This window comes from Alosa pseudoharengus, unplaced genomic scaffold, assembly GCF_046254945.1.
Source record: "Alosa pseudoharengus isolate Yale_2024_CS ecotype anadromous, Long Island Sound unplaced genomic scaffold, YU_APseudo_1.1 YU_APseudo_1.1_scf_2, whole genome shotgun sequence".
Lineage (NCBI taxonomy): Eukaryota > Metazoa > Chordata > Actinopteri > Clupeiformes > Clupeidae > Alosa > Alosa pseudoharengus.
This window is the reverse complement of record NW_027468663.1, coordinates 46059085-46076997: the sequence shown is the minus strand read 5'-3', so window position 1 is coordinate 46076997 and position 17913 is coordinate 46059085. Positions and strand designations below refer to the sequence as shown.

Sequence of the window (17913 nt, the reverse complement as noted above, 5' to 3'; positions counted from 1 at the left end):
TATATACTTGGATCTGTGTTTGGGGAAAAGTACTATAGGGGGTGAGGAGGTGGTCCGTTTAAAGAAATGGGCCAGAAGTGACACTGCTGATTCATAGCCTTTTCTTATTGATCAGTTTTCACGTAGTCCTGTCTGGTGGGACACACATACAGAGTGGCCCGTCTGGTTAATGTTTGACCCGCCTAATGATCTCGTCGCTCTGTTTCTTTCGTCACCTTTCTCTTCCAGGGCTTCTTCAGCAAGCGCCTCAAAGGATCCATCAAGCGGACCAAGAGCCAGACCAAACTGGACCGAAATACCAGCTTCAGACTCCCCTCCCTGCGGTCCACAGACAACGACAGGTAGGACTTTTCTCTGCCCACCTGTATTCAGTCTCTGTGTCTGTGTGTGCTGGTAACTGTCTAAATTGAAACAGGGAGTGGAAATGGGACTTGCTTGTGTTGTTCCCATACCCTGGGAATCTAGAGTTCTTGCGGAAGCATTTGCTCAGCGAGAGACTTTGGCAACGAGCAATGATGCACATAACTTTTGCCCCTTGCATCGCGGGGAATCAATCATATCTGTGTATCTGATATAGGGGGGCCAGAGGCGAGCTAAACAGATGACAGACGTAGTGTTATCCAATTGCGTCGAAGTCCAGAATCAGTCAGTTAACATTGATCGTATAGTGTTATCCAATTACGTGCAGTGAGATTTTCAAATGCATGCTTGGTGCCGCCCCTTCGTGGCCAAACCCTTAATCTTTCAGATTGGGTCTGGTCCTCCAGGCTATTGTTCCCATGAGATGGACAGTAGTTTATTGGTAACAACACTAGTTCAAATGGTTTAGTTTTGTTTATTTGGAATGGCTTGTTTGATGTTTGGTCTCGTCTGTGTTGATGATTGACTCTTGATCGCCCCCTTGTGGAAAGTACAAAATTTTTGCTATGAAAGATGCGCACTGTGTGAAAGATGTGCACAATTGTGCACTGCTCATGTGTTTTTTGACTAAAGCTCTCGTAATTGTCCATTTTTGGGGAGTGAATAGACCGATCCTCTAAGTCATCTGTCAGCAAATCGGAGGATGCTTTTGGTTGGGAGGGTGGGAGAGAGGATGGGAGTCTTCCGGCGACTGGCAGATTAATACAGAGTGAGCCAGATAATAGCCTTACTGTAAGCCAGCTGGGCTTTCTTGCCACGCAGTGAAAGGCTGCACGGATCGAGATGAAGAATTAGGGATTGTTATCTTGCACGCAGGGGCCGAGGGCCGGTGTAATCCCTCTCTCTCTCTCCTTTCTCTTTTTGGGCGGGATTGTGTGCCTTGTTGTAATTCCCCCCTGTCGCTCCTCACGCCTCAGACACTAATGGCTGGAGCTGCGGTAGCTGGTGGATAGACCCGAGGCTCACAGCCTGCCTGCAAGACCCCCACCCCCCAACCAGCAGTACCACAACTAAGCACATATCCGCTTGTTTCTTGCTGTGTGTGTGTGTGTGTGTGTGTGTGTGTGTGTGTGTGTGTGTGTGTGTGTGTGACAACTAAGCACATATCCGCTTGTTTCTTGCTGTGTGTGTGTGTGTGTGTGTGTGTGTGTGTGTGTGTGTGTGTGTGTGTGTGTGTGTGTGTGTGTGTGTGTGTGTGTGTGTGTGTGTGTGTGTGTGTGTGTGTGTGTGTGTGTGTGTAGGCAAACATCTGTGCGACCCTCTGTTCTGGCGCTTTTGGTTGTGTTTGTTTTGTGGCTGCTGGGTGGGTGGACGGCTCAGCCGGGCACATGTGGCAGTGGAGGCTGCCTGCCCCTCACTCTCGGGTCAGCCATTTGTGATGGTGATTCGTACGAGGATATGACCGTGAGAACACGCTGAACACCGGCTTTGGTGGACATCTGTCACTGTGCAGTCTGTGTTCCTGTACGTGCGCTCTGTGTTTGTTCCTTTGTGTGTGTGTGTGTGTGTGTGTGTGTGTGTGTGTGTGTGTGTGTGTGTGTGTGTGTGTGTAAGAGACAGATAGACAGAAAAAAGTCTGTGTGTGTGTGTTTATGGATAATGGTTGTAGACTATATGCGCAGAGCAGAGGGAGGCAGTGCTGACTCCCGTGATGTTCCTGGGGCAGGGCTGATGCTCGGTCTGAGTGACGCTACACTCCTCTCCCCTCCCCTCTCGCTCTCGCCCTCGCATTCGCTCGTTGGTTTGCTCCGTCGCTCGCTCTATAGTTGCTCTGTCATGACCTCTCCCTGGCTCCGATCTCCACGCTGGTCAAAACATGGCCACCTCTTCACTTCTCAGGAAGGCCAGGAATGTGCATTTGTCCACAACTCTGCTCTTCAGGTAGGACCAGCAGATCATCTGCTCCGTGTACCAAAGACCCAGCCCAGCAAAGACCCAGCCCAGCAGATCAGCAAACTCTTTATATTTTGAATTGATTTATTTATTTATTATTGAATTATGAATTCTGAGACACTGAACTCAACTTTGGTGAAACTGGAGATCCTGGCTAATTGTGGATGTATGCAACCTATTGTATTAGACAAGGATGTGAAACTAATTGTTAATTTAATTCAGACTTTGCATGGCATGTCAGTGTAGTGTTATCTTGCGTGCTGCAGTGTCAGTGTCCGGGTTAATGTACTGTTATCAGTCCAGTGGCCTCTTCCTCTGCCTCTCCCTGCAGACTGATCTGGTTTCCAGCTTAATGTGCAGGCTCTGGCTAGTCAGGGGCTGAGGTTCGCTCGGCTGAGAGACCCAGGAGGGGGCATTACTGTTGTTTCCTATTTCACCGGCACTGTTCTGTTCTTGTTATTGTTATTATTATTGTTGTCTTTATTATCATTATCGTTATCATGATAATTATTCAAAGCTCCCTCTCCCATCTTAGCAGGTCAGAGACGCTGGTGAGAGGTCCACATCACTGCGGAGGGTTATAAATAGGCTTTCCTGTCAGTTCTGAATCTGATCCGTTGTGTAGAGACAGAACTGTGAAATGGGTTTGTGCCCATGCTGGAGTGCTCCATGCATCATTAGTGAAATTACTATCCTGTGTGTGTGTGTGTTTGTGTGTTTGTGTGTGTGTGTGTGTGTGTGTGTCAAAGTCAAAGTCAAAGTCTGCTTTATTGTCAATTTCTTCACATGTCAAGACATACAAAGAGATCGAAATTACGTTTCCTACTATCCCACGGTGGAGACAAGACATATTTTACCAATTAGGTCCACAGACAAACATAACATTCAAGTAAACAATATAAAAAGTAAAAATAAGAAGGCACATACAATGAAGAAAATAAGAGCAGCAAGATTTTAATTGAAATTGTGCATACAGTAGACAGTCAATATAATAGTGCAAAAGTCAGGCCAATAAATGGCTGAGGTAGTTCTGTTTGACCTAAGTATGCAAGTGGCATAGTGGTGCAAGTTATGTAAGAGCAGCAGAAGTGTGTTCAGAAGTGACAACAACAACAAGTTGCAAAGTGTGCAAGTGTACAAGTGGAGTAGTGCAAGTGGAGTAGTATTAGCTAGTGGAGTGTGTTTGTGTTTGTGTGTGTGTGTGTTTGTGTGTGTGTGTGTGTGTGTGTGTTTGTGTGTGTGTGTGTGTGTGTGTGTGTGTGTGTGTGTTTGTCATTTTTTTAATCATTGGCCCGAGAAGGCAGATCCGTATCCACTCAGGCCTTTAATCTAGTCTTATGTAATTCAGCTAGCTCTGACATAGCCAGCGCCAGAAGATTATCCGGGCACATATGCCTTCTCCTGATGTATGGCACTCAAGTATGGCGACAGAGTGTGTGTGTGTGTGTGTGTGTGTGTGTGTGTAGTATAGGCTTTTTCAGCTGCTTTTTTCCATTGCTTTGTTGTCTCACTGAAAGTAATCTCTTTTCATGTGACTTGCCTGCGTTCAATTTTCACTCTTCATAAAAGACATTTCTCATCGGTTATAAGTATGTTTTTGTTATGTAGTAGTAGTAGTAGGAGTAGGAGTAGGAGTAGGCTACTCGATGTGGGGCACTCCTCCTCACAGATGGTGGGCCCGTACCCCACACGGGCCCCTCAGCCTGGGTGGCCAGACATGCCCACTGGGAGAGGGACACGTTCACCGACTCCCCTGTGGAGCTTCATCAGGGGGAGCACTCCTCCTTTAGTGAATATTTTATCCCTCCCTGAAGGTTTGTTTACGGCGCGGAGATGCTGTGCTTCTCTCAGCAATTACCTCCTCAGTGTCCCCTCCGCCCACCTCCATCTCCCGCCCCAAATCCATCGATCTGTGTCCTTCGCTGAGTCTCATTACCCACTAATCTAAATCTGTAGAGCTATCAGCAGCGTAGCTCCTTTGACTTCTTAACCTGCTTGGTTTTGGATGCCATCTTCAATGCTGTGTCAATGAGACGTGGTGGAGTGGCCCGTCTCCTGTCTTTGCCCTGTTAGTACTGCGTGTAATACGGTTAGGGGGGGGGGCGGCTGATTGTATTATGGCCTCTTTCTCTCGTCTGCCTCGGCCGGGCTGTCTTGTCTGTCGACCCGACCGGCTGGCCGGCTCTGCCGCTGTTGTAAACTGGCTATCGATCGTCTGCCGCTGCACAAGAAGGGCCCAGACACACCGGAGGCGCCGTGCTTCTTCTCGACGTCCCCGGCGTCTCAGTTACTCGTCAGTGGAAGTGCTTGGGAGAGATCTCTCACCCAGACACACAGGCAGCGTAGATTAAAAAGCGAGGAGGTTTGGTGTGCGAAGCTCTGTGTGGGTCTGCTCAGAACGCGTTATTAGTTTCTAAAGGGCATGTCTAAAAGCAGCTGATGTGCAGCTGAAATGTTCTTCTCCAGAGAAGGAAACTGAAGGGGCTATCACATTGTACATGGTATGTGCTGCGCTCGCCGCTAGGTTGCTCTTGGTTGAGGTAACGTCCCAAAGATTTTTGTTGTGCTTGCCGCTGGGCTCAGCGCAAAATACCAATGACTCACAGCGCGTTGCGGTCAAAGTTCAACCTGATTGTGATGTGATAGGGCCTTCTTTTCTCTTTCCCTCTAGCGTTATTTCTTTTTCTCTCTCTCACTCTCTCTCACTTTCCCCTTCTCTCTCAATCTGCAGATTGTGTAGGTAATAGGCTTTGTGTTGTGACAAACAGTGTCTCTTCTGCTGTCTGAGCTGCCATTATCCTGTAGTTTTAATATTTGGTTTACAAAGACTCCGTTGGCAGAAGGCTGTTGCTGCCATGCAGAGACTATAATTTGCTGTGGTTGGTGCTCTCTTTCTCTCTTATTTGGCTAATTGGATGAACATGTGAGCCACTTAACAGGCCTCATCTTCGAAACTTTGTTACCTCCAAACAACAATCAGATGGACTGGAATATACCAGTTAAAGGTCATCTATAGTATCCATTTCCCTCTAGTCTCCAGAGCTAGCGTGCCTCCGGCTCTGGGTTTTGCACAGTTGAAGGGAAGCAGGGAAGGGAGTGGGTTCCTCCATGTTTTCTCAGAGTGCAGACGGCAGATTTCTGAGCATGTGTCCCTCCCTCAGGGGTCTTCTTGAATGACAGTGACCTGACCCCTGTGTGTGTGTGTGTGTGTGTGTGCGTGTCTATTTAGCAGTACTTTATGGTTGAATTTATGCATTAGTAATAGGTCCACTTTTTTACCCTCCTTCTCCCTGACCCAGTATGACAGACATGTGTTTGTTGTAACAGCTTGTGGAGCAGAGCTCCGTTTTTTATATGTCTTTAGAGTGTGCAGCTTGTGTGTGTGTGTGTGTTGTTGAGTGGGCTGTATGTCTTTAGAGTGTGCAGCGTGTGTGTGTGTGTGTGTGTGTGTTGTTGAGTGGCTGTATGTCTTAAGAGTGTGCAGCGTGTGTGTGTGCAGCCCGTGTGTGTTGTTGAGTGGGCTGTATGTCTTTAGAGTGTGCAGCTTGTGTGTGTGTGTTATTGAGTGTGCAGCTTTTGTGTGTGTGTGTTATTGAGTGTGCAGCTTGTGTGTGTGTTGTTGAGTGAGTGTGTGTGAGTGTGTGTGTGTGTGTGTGTGTGTGTGTGTGTGTGTGTGTGTGGTGTTGAGTGGGCTGTCCCAGCTGCTACTGCTGTGTTGTTTGACGCAGTCACTCGGGCACGAGTGCGTGAGGTGTTTGTGAACACTTCTCGTTCCCCAGACGCCTCCAGGCCGAGCTCCTCTCAGGAGATGTCCCCGTGGCAACGGCCCCCCCGCAGGGGACCAGCCATTGGCTTGCTCGGATCCCTGTTTGTCGTCGGGCTTCTCGCAAAAAACAGACCTGTAGCCAGGGACGGGCAGCAGTGCACCGAGTCACTGGCTCTCGTCCACCGCTGACGGACTGATTTAGGAATAATGTAGCCGTGATGCGTGAGAGCGGACCGGAGTCTTCTAGCTGGACCCCAGCGATCTGAGCGGGATGAGCTGACGCTGATATGCTCTTAGGATACTCCTTCCAGTGGATCTACAATTGTTTTTCGTAGGTGGTAGTCTCCCGTTACTGCAGGGTGCTGCAGGGTGTGTGTCTGACAAGCTGCTGTAGGTCTACACAAGCTGCAAAAAATGCTGGCTCTAGTGGATCTAGTGTTGGCTGCATTGTATTTTACTTAATAGCGTTTTGTGTGTGTGTGTGTGTGTGCGCACGTGTATTTCTGCGGGCGTCTCTGTATCCCCCCCCTCCCCCCCCCCTACCGCCCCATGGCCATGTCAGATGATGGTGCTTGGCAGTGCCAGGGCTCTCGGGGGGCAGCTCAGGTCAGACAGTCAGTGCCAGCGACGCACCAGTCTAGCTCTGCAGCGTACTGATGTTTCGCTGCTAGGAAGAGATTACTGTTGTGAGTCTTCTCAGCAGCTCCTGGAAGAAACACAGGCTATTTTGTTGTAGACATGAAGTGGGTGTGATGTTTGGTGATGAAACATTATGGCTGACTAAAATATCTGATGTAGTTAAGGAAGTGACATATGAAACTTGTCCTTTGTCATGTGTGTGATGATTGATACTTCCTCTTAGGTCACGGGGCCTGCCCAAACTGAAAGAATCCAGCTCCCATGAGTCCCTGTTGAGTCCAGGAAGTGCAGTGGAAGCCTTGGACCTTAGCATGGAAGAAGACGTGTACATCAAACCCCTGCACAGCAGCATTCTTGGACAGGAGTTCTGTTTCGAGGTAGATGGCACACACTCGCAATGGATCCTCATTTAACCATTAAATGAACCAACGCTACCTAACTCTTAACATACAACGTTATACCACTCTGTAAAATGTTTGTTTAGTCTTCTCCCTTGTGTATGGGAAACGGAAACTGAGTCTTCCTTCTGGGGATTGCTCTGGGTTAATTGATTTTCGGCGTCCTGATGTTTGAAACGGCTGTGTTTCCCCTCTCCACAGGTGACCTACTCAGGTGGGAGCAAGTGTTTCAGCTGTTCCTCAGCCTCAGAGAGGGACAAGTGGATGGAGAACTTGAAGAGAACAGTGCAGCCTAACAAGGTGATTACAGCCGCCCTTAATTGTGATGAAGGCTAGGCAAACAGCTGTTTGAAACTCATGGGACACTGAGATTTGTATTACCGCAGGGTTGTTTAATATGAGAGAAATGAACCACCCCCCAAAAAGTCTTTGCTCTTGACTTTTCCCTTTTTTCGCCGACCCATTTTGATTTATGTGCAGCACCATCTGTTAGGTTAAATGACTTTGCTTTTTTTTTCTCACCAGGACAACTGTCGGCGGGCGGAGAACGTCCTCCGACTGTGGATCATCGAGGCCAAGGACCTGCCGCCCAAGAAGAAGTACTTCTGCGAGCTGTGTCTGGACGACGTGCTGTACGCCCGCACCACCAGCAAGACCCGCGCCGACTGCCTCTTCTGGGGCGAGCACTTCGAGTTCTCCGGCCTGCCCTCCGTCAAGAGCATCACCGTGCACATCTACCGCGACGTGGACAAGAAGAAGAAGAAGGACAAGAACAACTACGTGGGGCTGGTCAACATCCCCGTGCTGAGCGTGATGGGCAGGCAGTTTGTGGAGAAGTGGTACCCGATCAGCACGCCCACCACCAGCAAGTCCAAAGGCGGAGGCCCGTCCATCCGCATCAAGTCCCGCTTCCAGACCATCACCATCCTGCCCATGGAGCAGTACAAAGAGTTTGCCGAGTTTGTGACGAACAACTACACCATGCTCTGCTCGGTCCTGGAGCCAGTCATCAGCGTCAAGAACAAAGAGGAGATGGCCAGCGCACTGGTGCACATACTACAGAGTACAGGGAAAGCAAAGGTACGGCAGCCTCATACTCACTCATACTCACAGCCACTGGACCCGGGTAGGCCTACAGGGCTTAAAGTGTTAAGGCACTGTGCCTGAATTCAGGCATGAGCCGATATGTTTACGATTTGAGAATAGGCAATAAGACTACAGTATATATGAAGTCCTGATAAATGTCTGAGAGTTTCAGGCACAGAAGTGTTCAATGCTTTAAGCCCTGGGCCTACACCTGAGTATAGTATTTGTATTATTATCCTATTCTTTTGGATAATAGTTTGACACTTTTTTTAATTAGAAATTCTTTTTAGAAAGGATCAGCTACTGAATCCAGGCTGCTTAGGATCACTCCTTACTGTATGCAGTATCATGATTGTTTGTGTGTGTGTTTGTGTAGTCATGACTGACACCTTGTGATTTGGTTTCCATCAGGACTTCCTCTCGGATCTGGTGATGTCTGAGGTGGACCGATGTGCGGACCATGATGTTCTGATATTCAGGGAAAACACGCTGGCTACCAAAGCCATTGAGGAGTACCTCAAACTCGTGGGCCAGAAATACCTGCATGACGCACTCGGTAAGCACACTACCACAAATCAATATTATGATTCAATTCCAAAGCTCACGCTGTAAGGCATAGCTCCTCAGAGTGTCCTCAGAGTCCATATGACCTTGAACACTTTGATCTGACCTCAGAGGACTCTTTTCACGTTTGTCTGTCCGGTTGCAGGGGAGTTCATAAAGGCGCTGTACGAGTCGGACGAGAACTGTGAGGTGGACCCTGGGAAGTGCACCAGCAATGAGCTACCAGAGCACCAGAGCAACCTGAAGATGTGCTGTGAGCTGGCCTTCTGCAAGATCATCAACTCCTACTGGTAATTCTGCTCGCCCTGTCTAGGGTCATTTTATTTACTCTGACGTTGTGCATTATAGGGCAATATAGAGTTACTTATGGAATATAACTGCATATTGTGTAGTTTAAATCAGTTTTGTGCCAGTGTGTAGGTATTGATACTGTGGGGCAGGCCCTCCAATTTGTACAGTAGATCTGCGGGGGGTGGGGGCATTATGGCTAGTGGATTTTATGTGAATACCGGTATGTAAATACTGTTTGTATAACCCCCACTCCAGTGTGTTCCCGCGCGAGCTGAAGGAGGTGTTTGCCTCGTGGAAGCAGCACTGCCTGACGCGGGGCAAGCAGGACATCAGCCAACGGCTCATCAGCGCCTCACTCTTCCTGCGCTTCCTGTGTCCAGCCATCATGTCGCCCTCGCTCTTCAGCCTCATGCAGGAGTACCCCGACGACCGCACGTCGCGCACACTCACCCTCATCGCCAAGGTCATCCAGAACCTCGCCAACTTCGCCAAGTAAGTGGCACAGATGTCATCAATCATCTCAGACCCAGACACACTCAATGCTTTATCATAATGAGGTCACCCTCGATGTCATAAAGATAGAATGAGATGCTTGTTGTAGTCATCGGTTTACTGATACACAGAACAGAAACTGTGATATGATTACATAAACAAGATAAAAGATGCCAAAGGACTTTTGAACCAAAGCTCTGCTATCACTCACCAGATTCGGAAATAAGGAGGAGTACATGGCCTTCATGAACGACTTCCTGGAACATGAATGGGCAGGCATGACCCGGTTCTTGCTGGAGATCTCCAACTCCGAGACCATCTCCAACACGCCAGGCTTCGAGGGCTACATCGACCTGGGCCGAGAGCTGTCCGTGCTGCACTCCCTGCTCTGGGAAGTGGTGTCCCAGCTGGACAAGGTCAGTCTCCCTCTCACCCACCTCCTGCACTGCCACTCAGAAGCAACACCTCAAAAAACCTCCCAGGGCCACTTGGTGTTCACTCGTAATGGAAGAGTGGATGGACGTTTTAGTCACACTATTTGGAATCCATATATTAGGTCGTGGCCAATTGTTGTGTAAAGGGTACTACATTCTCAGCGCTCCGGACCGGTAGCGCGACAATGTGACGTCAAAATTGCGTAATTTCCTCTGTCGCACGAGAAATTTCAGCCTCGCGCAGGCAGGTTGTGCACAGGAGATTTTTTTTCAGATGCGCGCGACAAGCACGATGAGCTTGAAGCCAAGATCAGGGAGCATGCGTGCCTCTATACAGATATCAACCATATTCAGGCATTTTTGCCTAGCCCACATCTTAAATAAACATGATGTTTGAATAGTCAGTTTGAGAAGAGAGGGAAATTAACCTGGCTAGGTTACCAGTGAGAGTTTGTGATTTTTAAATAGTTTGCTGGATAAGAAGCTACCAGAGAGAGATGTAACACAGGGAATTAAGATGAAAGAACTAGGACCCAGGGACATGCCAATAGTCCAGCAAAAGGTAACAAAGATATTTATTTACAACCAAAGGATACCCAAAAAAAACTTTCCACCTTAGGAAATTACACAAACTCATCTCTCAGCACCAGCCAGGTAGCTAAAATTTCCCTCGGGATGAATAAAGTAGCATATCTATCTATCTATCTATCTAGCTGCACACACCTTGGAAACTAAATGGTAATGATGGTAGTTGTGAATAGCAGCAACCAAAGTCTGAAGTATCATCACAGAGGGTAGTTTTTTGAGGCCAATGCCAATTCAGGAGAATATTACAACTAGTGTTGTGACCACCACGCGCGAGTATAAATGGTTACGGCGCTCCTGTGACGTCACATTGTCGCGCTACCGGTCAGGAGTGGCGAGTATGTAGGACTCTTAAGGATGGAGTGCACTTGTTGGTGTATTGGGACTTGGAGGTGTTGCTTTGGGATAAGGCTAAGTGTCTTTCATGATTTGTAGTGTGGACCTGTATGTTTGGAGATTTTAGTGTACTGACATTTAAAAGCAGAACCATTTCATTTTGAGGGATATTTTGGACAGTGTCAAACACTGACTTTCTTTTAAAGTATATTTTTTAAGTATATTTTTATGTGTTAGTATATGTGCTTAAAAAGTTCTGCTAGAGATTGAAGCCAGTTTGATGCAGTGTTTCTGAATCTGATGTCCTCAATGCACTTCATTCAGCTGAGTTCCTCCCTAACCAATTCCCCACAAAGCATGGGAGCATGACTTCACCAAAACACTGTTGCATAATTTGTTTATTTTCCAGTCATCAGTTTATTTATCTCCGACCTTCCTGCATCTCCACTCATAACCGCCTGTTGTTTGCCCATGGTGCATGTCCTGCCACTCATTTAATTTGGAATGGCTCACATCATTTTATTTAGAGGCATGTGTTTTATTTTTCATTTAGTCCTAATTTGATTTCCTTTTGTTTTTTCCCCTCTCTGTGTACCTACCTCTTCTCTGCCTCCTTGCCCCCCCCCTCCCTTCCTTCTGCCCTTCTTCCTTCCTCCACTCCACCTTTTCCTGCCCAACACACACTGTGTCTCCATGGTTACGGCTGTCCTGCCACCAATGCATTATGGTGCCTCTCTTGCCGACCAACCAAAAAAAAAAAAAAACCTGCACCTGCCCATCCACCAACCCCTCCATGCCATCTGCATTTCAAAAAACCCCTTGCGGGGCAATGTGGCCCCTGTGCCCAATGTGGTTGCCATGGTTACGTGCGAACCCAGGGTGAAAATTCCTTCCTGCAGGCGACGGTGGCCAAACTGGGCCCCCTGCCCCGTATCCTTGGCGACATTGCCCGCTCGCTGTCCAGCCCCACTCCCCTCCAGCAGCAGCTGCGCCGCTTTCAGGACCACAGCTCCGCCCACAACATTAGCGGCAGCGTCTCGTCCGGACTGCAGAGGATATTCGAGGACCCGGCAGACAGGTACTCCTCTCTCCTCTCCTCTCCTCTGCCCTCGTCTGAGAGCAGCTGCGCTTTTTTCATGATTTTGGATTTACTGACAGGTGCGGTCACTTGAACCCCCTCCACAGGGAAGTGTGCTGGTTTCCAGTTAACTGGTCACAGACAACCATGCTGCAGAGACTTGCTACAAAAATGCTCAGGCACAATTTAACACAGTTAAAGTTAATTTAACACAGTTAATTGTATTTTTTGCTACTTAACTGATATTGTGGTCATGTTTTTTTTTATTAATTGAAGTGTTTTGCTGTTTTGTTGATCTGGTCCTTTAAGAGTGTCCTGTGCTTTTTCTCCTCCAGCGAGGTGCGGAGCATCAAGTCGCCCGTGCAGGAGCACATGGAAGCAGCGAGTCGGGGGAAGCACCCTCTGCTGGGCCAGCAGTCCTCCACCCACAGCATGAGCTTCTCCGACAAGGAGGAGCGCGAGCCACACCTGCCCAACGGACGCAGCATCTCGCTCATGGACCTGCAGGACTCCTACCTGCTGCAGAGCGCCCAGGCCGCCCTCCCCGTCCACGAGGCACCGCCCAGACTGGGCCGCGTGGGGTCCCAGGCCTCCATCGGCCCTCCGCCGCCTCCCCACCTCCTCCTCCACCACCCGCACCACCCGCACCAGCCCTACCACAACCAGGCTCCGCCACCGCCGCCACCGCACGCCCCCCAGGCCAAGGCGCAGGTGCCGCGGGACAACCTGCCCCAGAGCGCCCCGCAGGTGCGGCGGCCCATCCACCCGTCGCTGAGCCAGCAGCGCAGCCTGCAGCCGCTCTCCTTCCAGAACCCCGTCTACCACCTGAGCAACCTGCACGCAGCCGCTGCCGCCGCCGCCGCCCACCACCACCACCACCACCACCACTCGGGCCACTCCACCACGCACTCCACCCGCTCCACGCGCTCGGCCCAGTCGCTGCAGCCGGACTCGAGCTCGGAGAACCTGAGCACGGGCAGCTCGCGCAGCGCCAGCCCTGGTCCTGGGGCCCACCGAGGGGGCCTGGACGCACCCGGCGGCGCCCACCGCGTGCCCTCCATCAGCAGCCTGGAGGACGAGCTGCGCCGCTGCAGCAGCGGCGGCAGCGTCCACCACGCCGACGGAGAGTGCGCCCCGGTGGGCACCGCCCGCTGGCACCCGCCGCTGGCCGACTCGCTGTCCGGCGCCCAAGCCGTGGCCGTGCCCAGACAGGGCAGCAGCGCGGGCACGGCCCACATCGTCAAGGTGGAGCAGCAGTGCCGGACGGTGGCTGCGCAGGCGCAGGTGGGCGCGGGAGGGAACGGCGGCGTACGCACGCCACGCTCTCTGCCCCACAGCGCCTCCCTGCGCAGCAGCAGCAGTGCCAACACGGAGCCCGTGCCCCAGAGCGGAGGGGGCAACCGCTCCAGACAGCAGTCCACCTGCTCCAGGGAGAGTCCCGTGCCGCCCGTCAGAGGAGCCAGCAGGCAGCAGGTACGGACACACGCTCAGTCCCACTCTCTCATGAACACTGAACTGTCACACTACTTCCTCCTGATTGGATGCTATTCTAGCCAGACCTCTATATAGCTGCTGTAGTCTCTAAGCCTTTGGTGATAACTATATGGAGAACAGTATTTGGTTAGATGTTGTACATCTCCAGCGAGAGTTTCTATACAAGGGAAAACTTTTACAATGAGATAGATAGATAGATAGATAGATAGATAGATAGATACTTTATTGATCCCCAGGGGAAATTCAAGATAAACAAGGACATGCAAAAAAAAGTATTATCAATGGCTTTTTGCTCTACATCAGGCATTTCTTTCACCAGTCACCCGAAGGTAAAGTGGAAAGTGTGTGTCCTCCAGGTGCAGTCACCAGTAGATCCGGTCACCATGTCCCCGGTGGAGAGGACGGCAGCGTGGGTGCTGAACAACGGCCAGTATGAGGACGAGCAGGAGGAGGGCCAGACCAAAGAGGACGGCAAGCATATCGAGAAGGTGGAAAAACACTTCAAACTTTCATAACTTGACACATCTCATGAGCTAACGGCACTGAAGACCACCCCCCCCCTTCCCTCCTGAGTTGTTTCTGACCTCTTTCCCCCCTGCTCCGCTCCTCCAGTACGAACAGGAGATCTCCAAGCTGAAGGAGCGTCTGCGCGTGTCCAGTCGGCGCCTGGAGGAGTACGAGCGGCGTCTGCTGGCCCAGGAGCAGCAGATGCAGAAGCTGCTGCTGGAGTACAAGTCCCGGCTGGAGGACAGCGAGGAGCGCCTGCGCAGACAGCAGGAGGAGAAGGACAGCCAGATGAAGAGCATCATCTGCAGGTGGGTCAGCGCTGCCTACAGGAGGGACACTAATAGACCAGCAGTATTACTATCAGTGGTAGTAACATGAACATTTTAGTAGTATAGTGTTATTTTATGTTGTTCTTTCTTTAATGAGTATTTAGATATTTAGATATATTTAGATATTTAATATTATAAGTGCATAATATATGTTCCTAAGTGGTGCATTAGTTGCACTTAGAGATATGAAATACAGGGCTTAAAGTTCTCAGGGCAGCACTAGGCCTGATTTCCGGGAATGGTCAGGCTGTTTAAGATTAGAAAACAGGTCATTATATATAATATATAATGTAATGTATATGTATAATGTATGTATATAATGTAAAACTTGTGATAAGTTCAGGTACAGAAGTGTATCTTGCTTTTAAGTTTATAAACTATTATGCTGATGGTACAGGAATAATATATTAAAAAAAAGGAATTACATTTTTTAATATAATTTAAAAGATTCAGCTCAGTGTTATTTAAATGAATATAAATGTAAATGATGGAGTTGTGTATGTGTGTGTTGTGTTTCATTATGCCCTGCATTAACCTAGGCACTCTGTCATGCAGGTTGATGGCTGTGGAAGAGGAGCTTAAGAGAGATCATGCAGAGATGCAGGCTGTCATTGATGCAAAGCAGAAGATCATCGACGCACAGGTACCGTGCCAGGAATGAGTACTGCACATTAAACATGTGCATTGTATATAATGGGGAGCTTACATTGACAAGCGTGGCTGTTTGGCCCGGTCATCCTCTAGTGTTACTGGCGATCAGCGACTGTACCCAGAGTTGGAGAAACCTGTTTAAAAATGTTTCCCCTCACACAGCTCTGTCCAGGAGCTGGAGAGATCTCTGCAGAAGTGCAGCTTTCATTAGTATGCTGCTCGTCAGGGATGTGTGCTACCCTATATGCATAAGTGGCTGCGTGCCTGTGTGTGAGGGCAGACATTCTGCTGACTGCTTCATTGTTGTACTGTGTCCCACTGAATTCCAGGTCACTAAAGGAACTGAGTTGTTGCAGGAAGGCAAGTAAAGCAGTGCATTCTAGAACACCAAGCCTTATCTGAGCGCAATCAAACAACACCCATACCTCAGCTTGTATGATGACAATTGGCCTTTTTTTCTCTACCATCTCAAACTATAGAAACCGTACACTGCTGGGAGGGGGAGCTGCCAAATAAACGATCAGTATCTGCTTTTAATGTAATATAGGGATGCCTTTCCCCCCCATGTTATATATTAATGTTAGCTTTTCTCTGTATGTTGTTTTTTTTTTTGCTGGATAAAAAATAAATCATACACATTCTCCTCAGTTGCTGCAATATGCTGAATCCCAAAGGAGTTAAATGATTAATGGCAAACTCTAGTTCAATTACCTGTTTAGGTATAGTGTACGGATAATTGTTTTGCTTTTTTGATCTATGGCTTTCTCCTCCTTCTCTGACGTTGGGTAATGTGTGTTGATGAAGTGCGCTCCTTAGCTAATTCAGTTCATGTATCTGTAAGCTCGAGCTTTGGCTGCTTTCCACTCCTCCTTCCCTGTTTTTTGCCCCCAGCACATCCTGAAACTATGCCAGCCTCCTGCCCCAACCCCCCCCCCCCAAACACACACTCCCTTCCTGCTCTTCCCCAGGTTCCTTAGTCCAGCACCTTAGGAGTCGGCCCATGTCCAGACTGCGCCCTTCAGTAAAAGAGCCTGCTGAAAGTTTTTTTTTTTTTCCCAAACATGTCAATGGAATGGAATGTGAAACGGTGCATTTCCTCCTCTTTAGTTCTGGTTAGCCTTTTTTTTCCTCGCACAAGACTGTGTATGATCTTGGTTTAATGCAATTGATCTTCCTTTATCCAGTTTCTCCTCCAGTTTACTTTTACTTTATTCTTTTTAAGTTAGATGTTTGCTGTCATGAAAAACTGCATGAAGATCACTGACCTGAAAGTAGTCACTCTACTAAGAATTCATCATTGGTAGTGAGTGTAACATCAACCATAATTATGATGTAGGCATTTAACCACTTCTCATGCACTAAGAATGATGGTTGCACTTGCATTGCCTAAACATGGGTCATTTGATTTGAAGGTGTCCACTTCTCATTGTGTGCTTGAGGTTTGCACCGCACCTCTGAGGACCTCTCATAGATCTGTATGGTGATCAGGGCCCCCCCCTTGCTCTGCTTCTCTTCCGGTTAGTTTGAAAAGCAGCAGAAACAGTGATGAATTGGGGATTCAGTAAATTCAACTTGTACCTCTCTCCTCTTTTTTCCTCTTTCCCTTCTTCTGTGTCCGCTCTCCCAGGAAAAGAGGATCAGCTCCCTGGATGCAGCTAACTCGCGGCTGATGAGTGCCCTCACCCAGGTGAAGGAGCGCTACAGCATGCACAACCTGCGCAACGGCCTCTCACCCACCAATCCCACCAAGCTCTCCATCACGGAGAACGGAGAGTTCAAGAACAGCAGCTGCTGATTGGACGGGGTGGACTGTCCCTATAGCACAGCTGATTGGCGCGCTCTGGCAGATTGGCTGTGCTAATTGATCATGATCACAGACAGGAAATGAAACTGAACTTAAAACTAAAGCTTCTGACTACTATAAACACACATCTACGTGGAATGTCCAGTCATTCATGTAAATAACTTGTATTAGTGTTGTACAGAGATAATACTGGAAAGGGCAAGTTGTTTTGGATGTGTGTTGTGGGGGATAAATTATCATTCTGAATTTAGTGAATTTGTGTTTTATAAATACTTTCCCATATCCCCATATGCAGAATGCAGTTTAAATGAGAATTTAAAGTATTGTCTAATTAAAATATTATATATTAAGCCAATGTACATATAGAGGGATTGTTTTAAAATAGGAGAAGCACAGAGAATTGCTGTAGCTATGAAGTGTTATTGACCTATAACAGAAGTGGAAAGGAATAAAAAATATGCGAAATATTGATGCACTCTGTTTTTTTAACCCAGTTTTCTATGTTTTTTAAGTGTTTTATTTTTGTCTTTACAATGGGCCATGTTATTTTATTGCTGTTATGGCTTTATTTTAACTGAGTGGTCCTGAAGGACCATTACTCCGGTTTTGCCAATGGAATGGATTTTCAAAGTTTGATTTGGCTAGTTATAGAACAAACCTGTTTACTACTTAAATATCATTTTCTCAGTGCATATTCTGATATCTATTTGTAGTTCAGATTTTCACAATGTATGTGGGTTTGCTGGCAATAGCCAATAGTCTCTCACAGACAGACAGACAGAAACATACACACACACACACACACACACAAATACTCATACACTCACTCATCAGTGAAGTCATTTACCTACTTCATTATTTATTTGTCCTCAGTACTGTTAAGCCATGGAGAACATGTGTGAAGATCACTGCCCCTCTGATTATGTTAACATTAATGTCAGAGACTACTGTTGTAATGGCACTGTTAATTTTTTGTTGTTTTCACTGTCTTGATATGAAGTCCAACCCCACTGAACACAATTTTATATTTAGTACAGAGACCTACACATGACTGTCACAAAGACAACTACAGATGGTCCAAACATTGCATATTTGTAAGAAGTTTGAAAGTTATTGGGAAATAAAGATGGACATTGGTCTCATGAA

General features: G+C 48.1%; 1 protein-coding gene across 4 annotated transcripts in view; it reads left to right on the top strand.

Annotated features, from left to right (window-relative positions):
- Window positions 1-17913, top strand: part of rasal2 (RAS protein activator like 2) — a 57075-nt gene extending 39162 nt beyond the window's left edge. For 3 of the 4 annotated variants that reach the window (XM_076295222.1, XM_076295220.1, XM_076295223.1), the window contains 14 exons: window positions 229-341; window positions 6942-7095; window positions 7318-7416; window positions 7642-8196; window positions 8614-8758; window positions 8912-9056; window positions 9313-9549; window positions 9764-9965; window positions 11783-11982; window positions 12318-13455; window positions 13833-13964; window positions 14089-14291; window positions 14868-14955; window positions 16591-17913. In XM_076295222.1, coding sequence (XP_076151337.1) covers window positions 229-341; window positions 6942-7095; window positions 7318-7416; window positions 7642-8196; window positions 8614-8758; window positions 8912-9056; window positions 9313-9549; window positions 9764-9965; window positions 11783-11982; window positions 12318-13455; window positions 13833-13964; window positions 14089-14291; window positions 14868-14955; window positions 16591-16758 — 3579 coding nt within the window. In that variant the 3' untranslated portion in view covers window positions 16759-17913. The remainder of the gene's footprint in view (window positions 1-228; window positions 342-6941; window positions 7096-7317; window positions 7417-7641; window positions 8197-8613; window positions 8759-8911; window positions 9057-9312; window positions 9550-9763; window positions 9966-11782; window positions 11983-12317; window positions 13456-13832; window positions 13965-14088; window positions 14292-14867; window positions 14956-16590) is intronic. The other variant, XM_076295221.1, reaches the window with a different exon arrangement.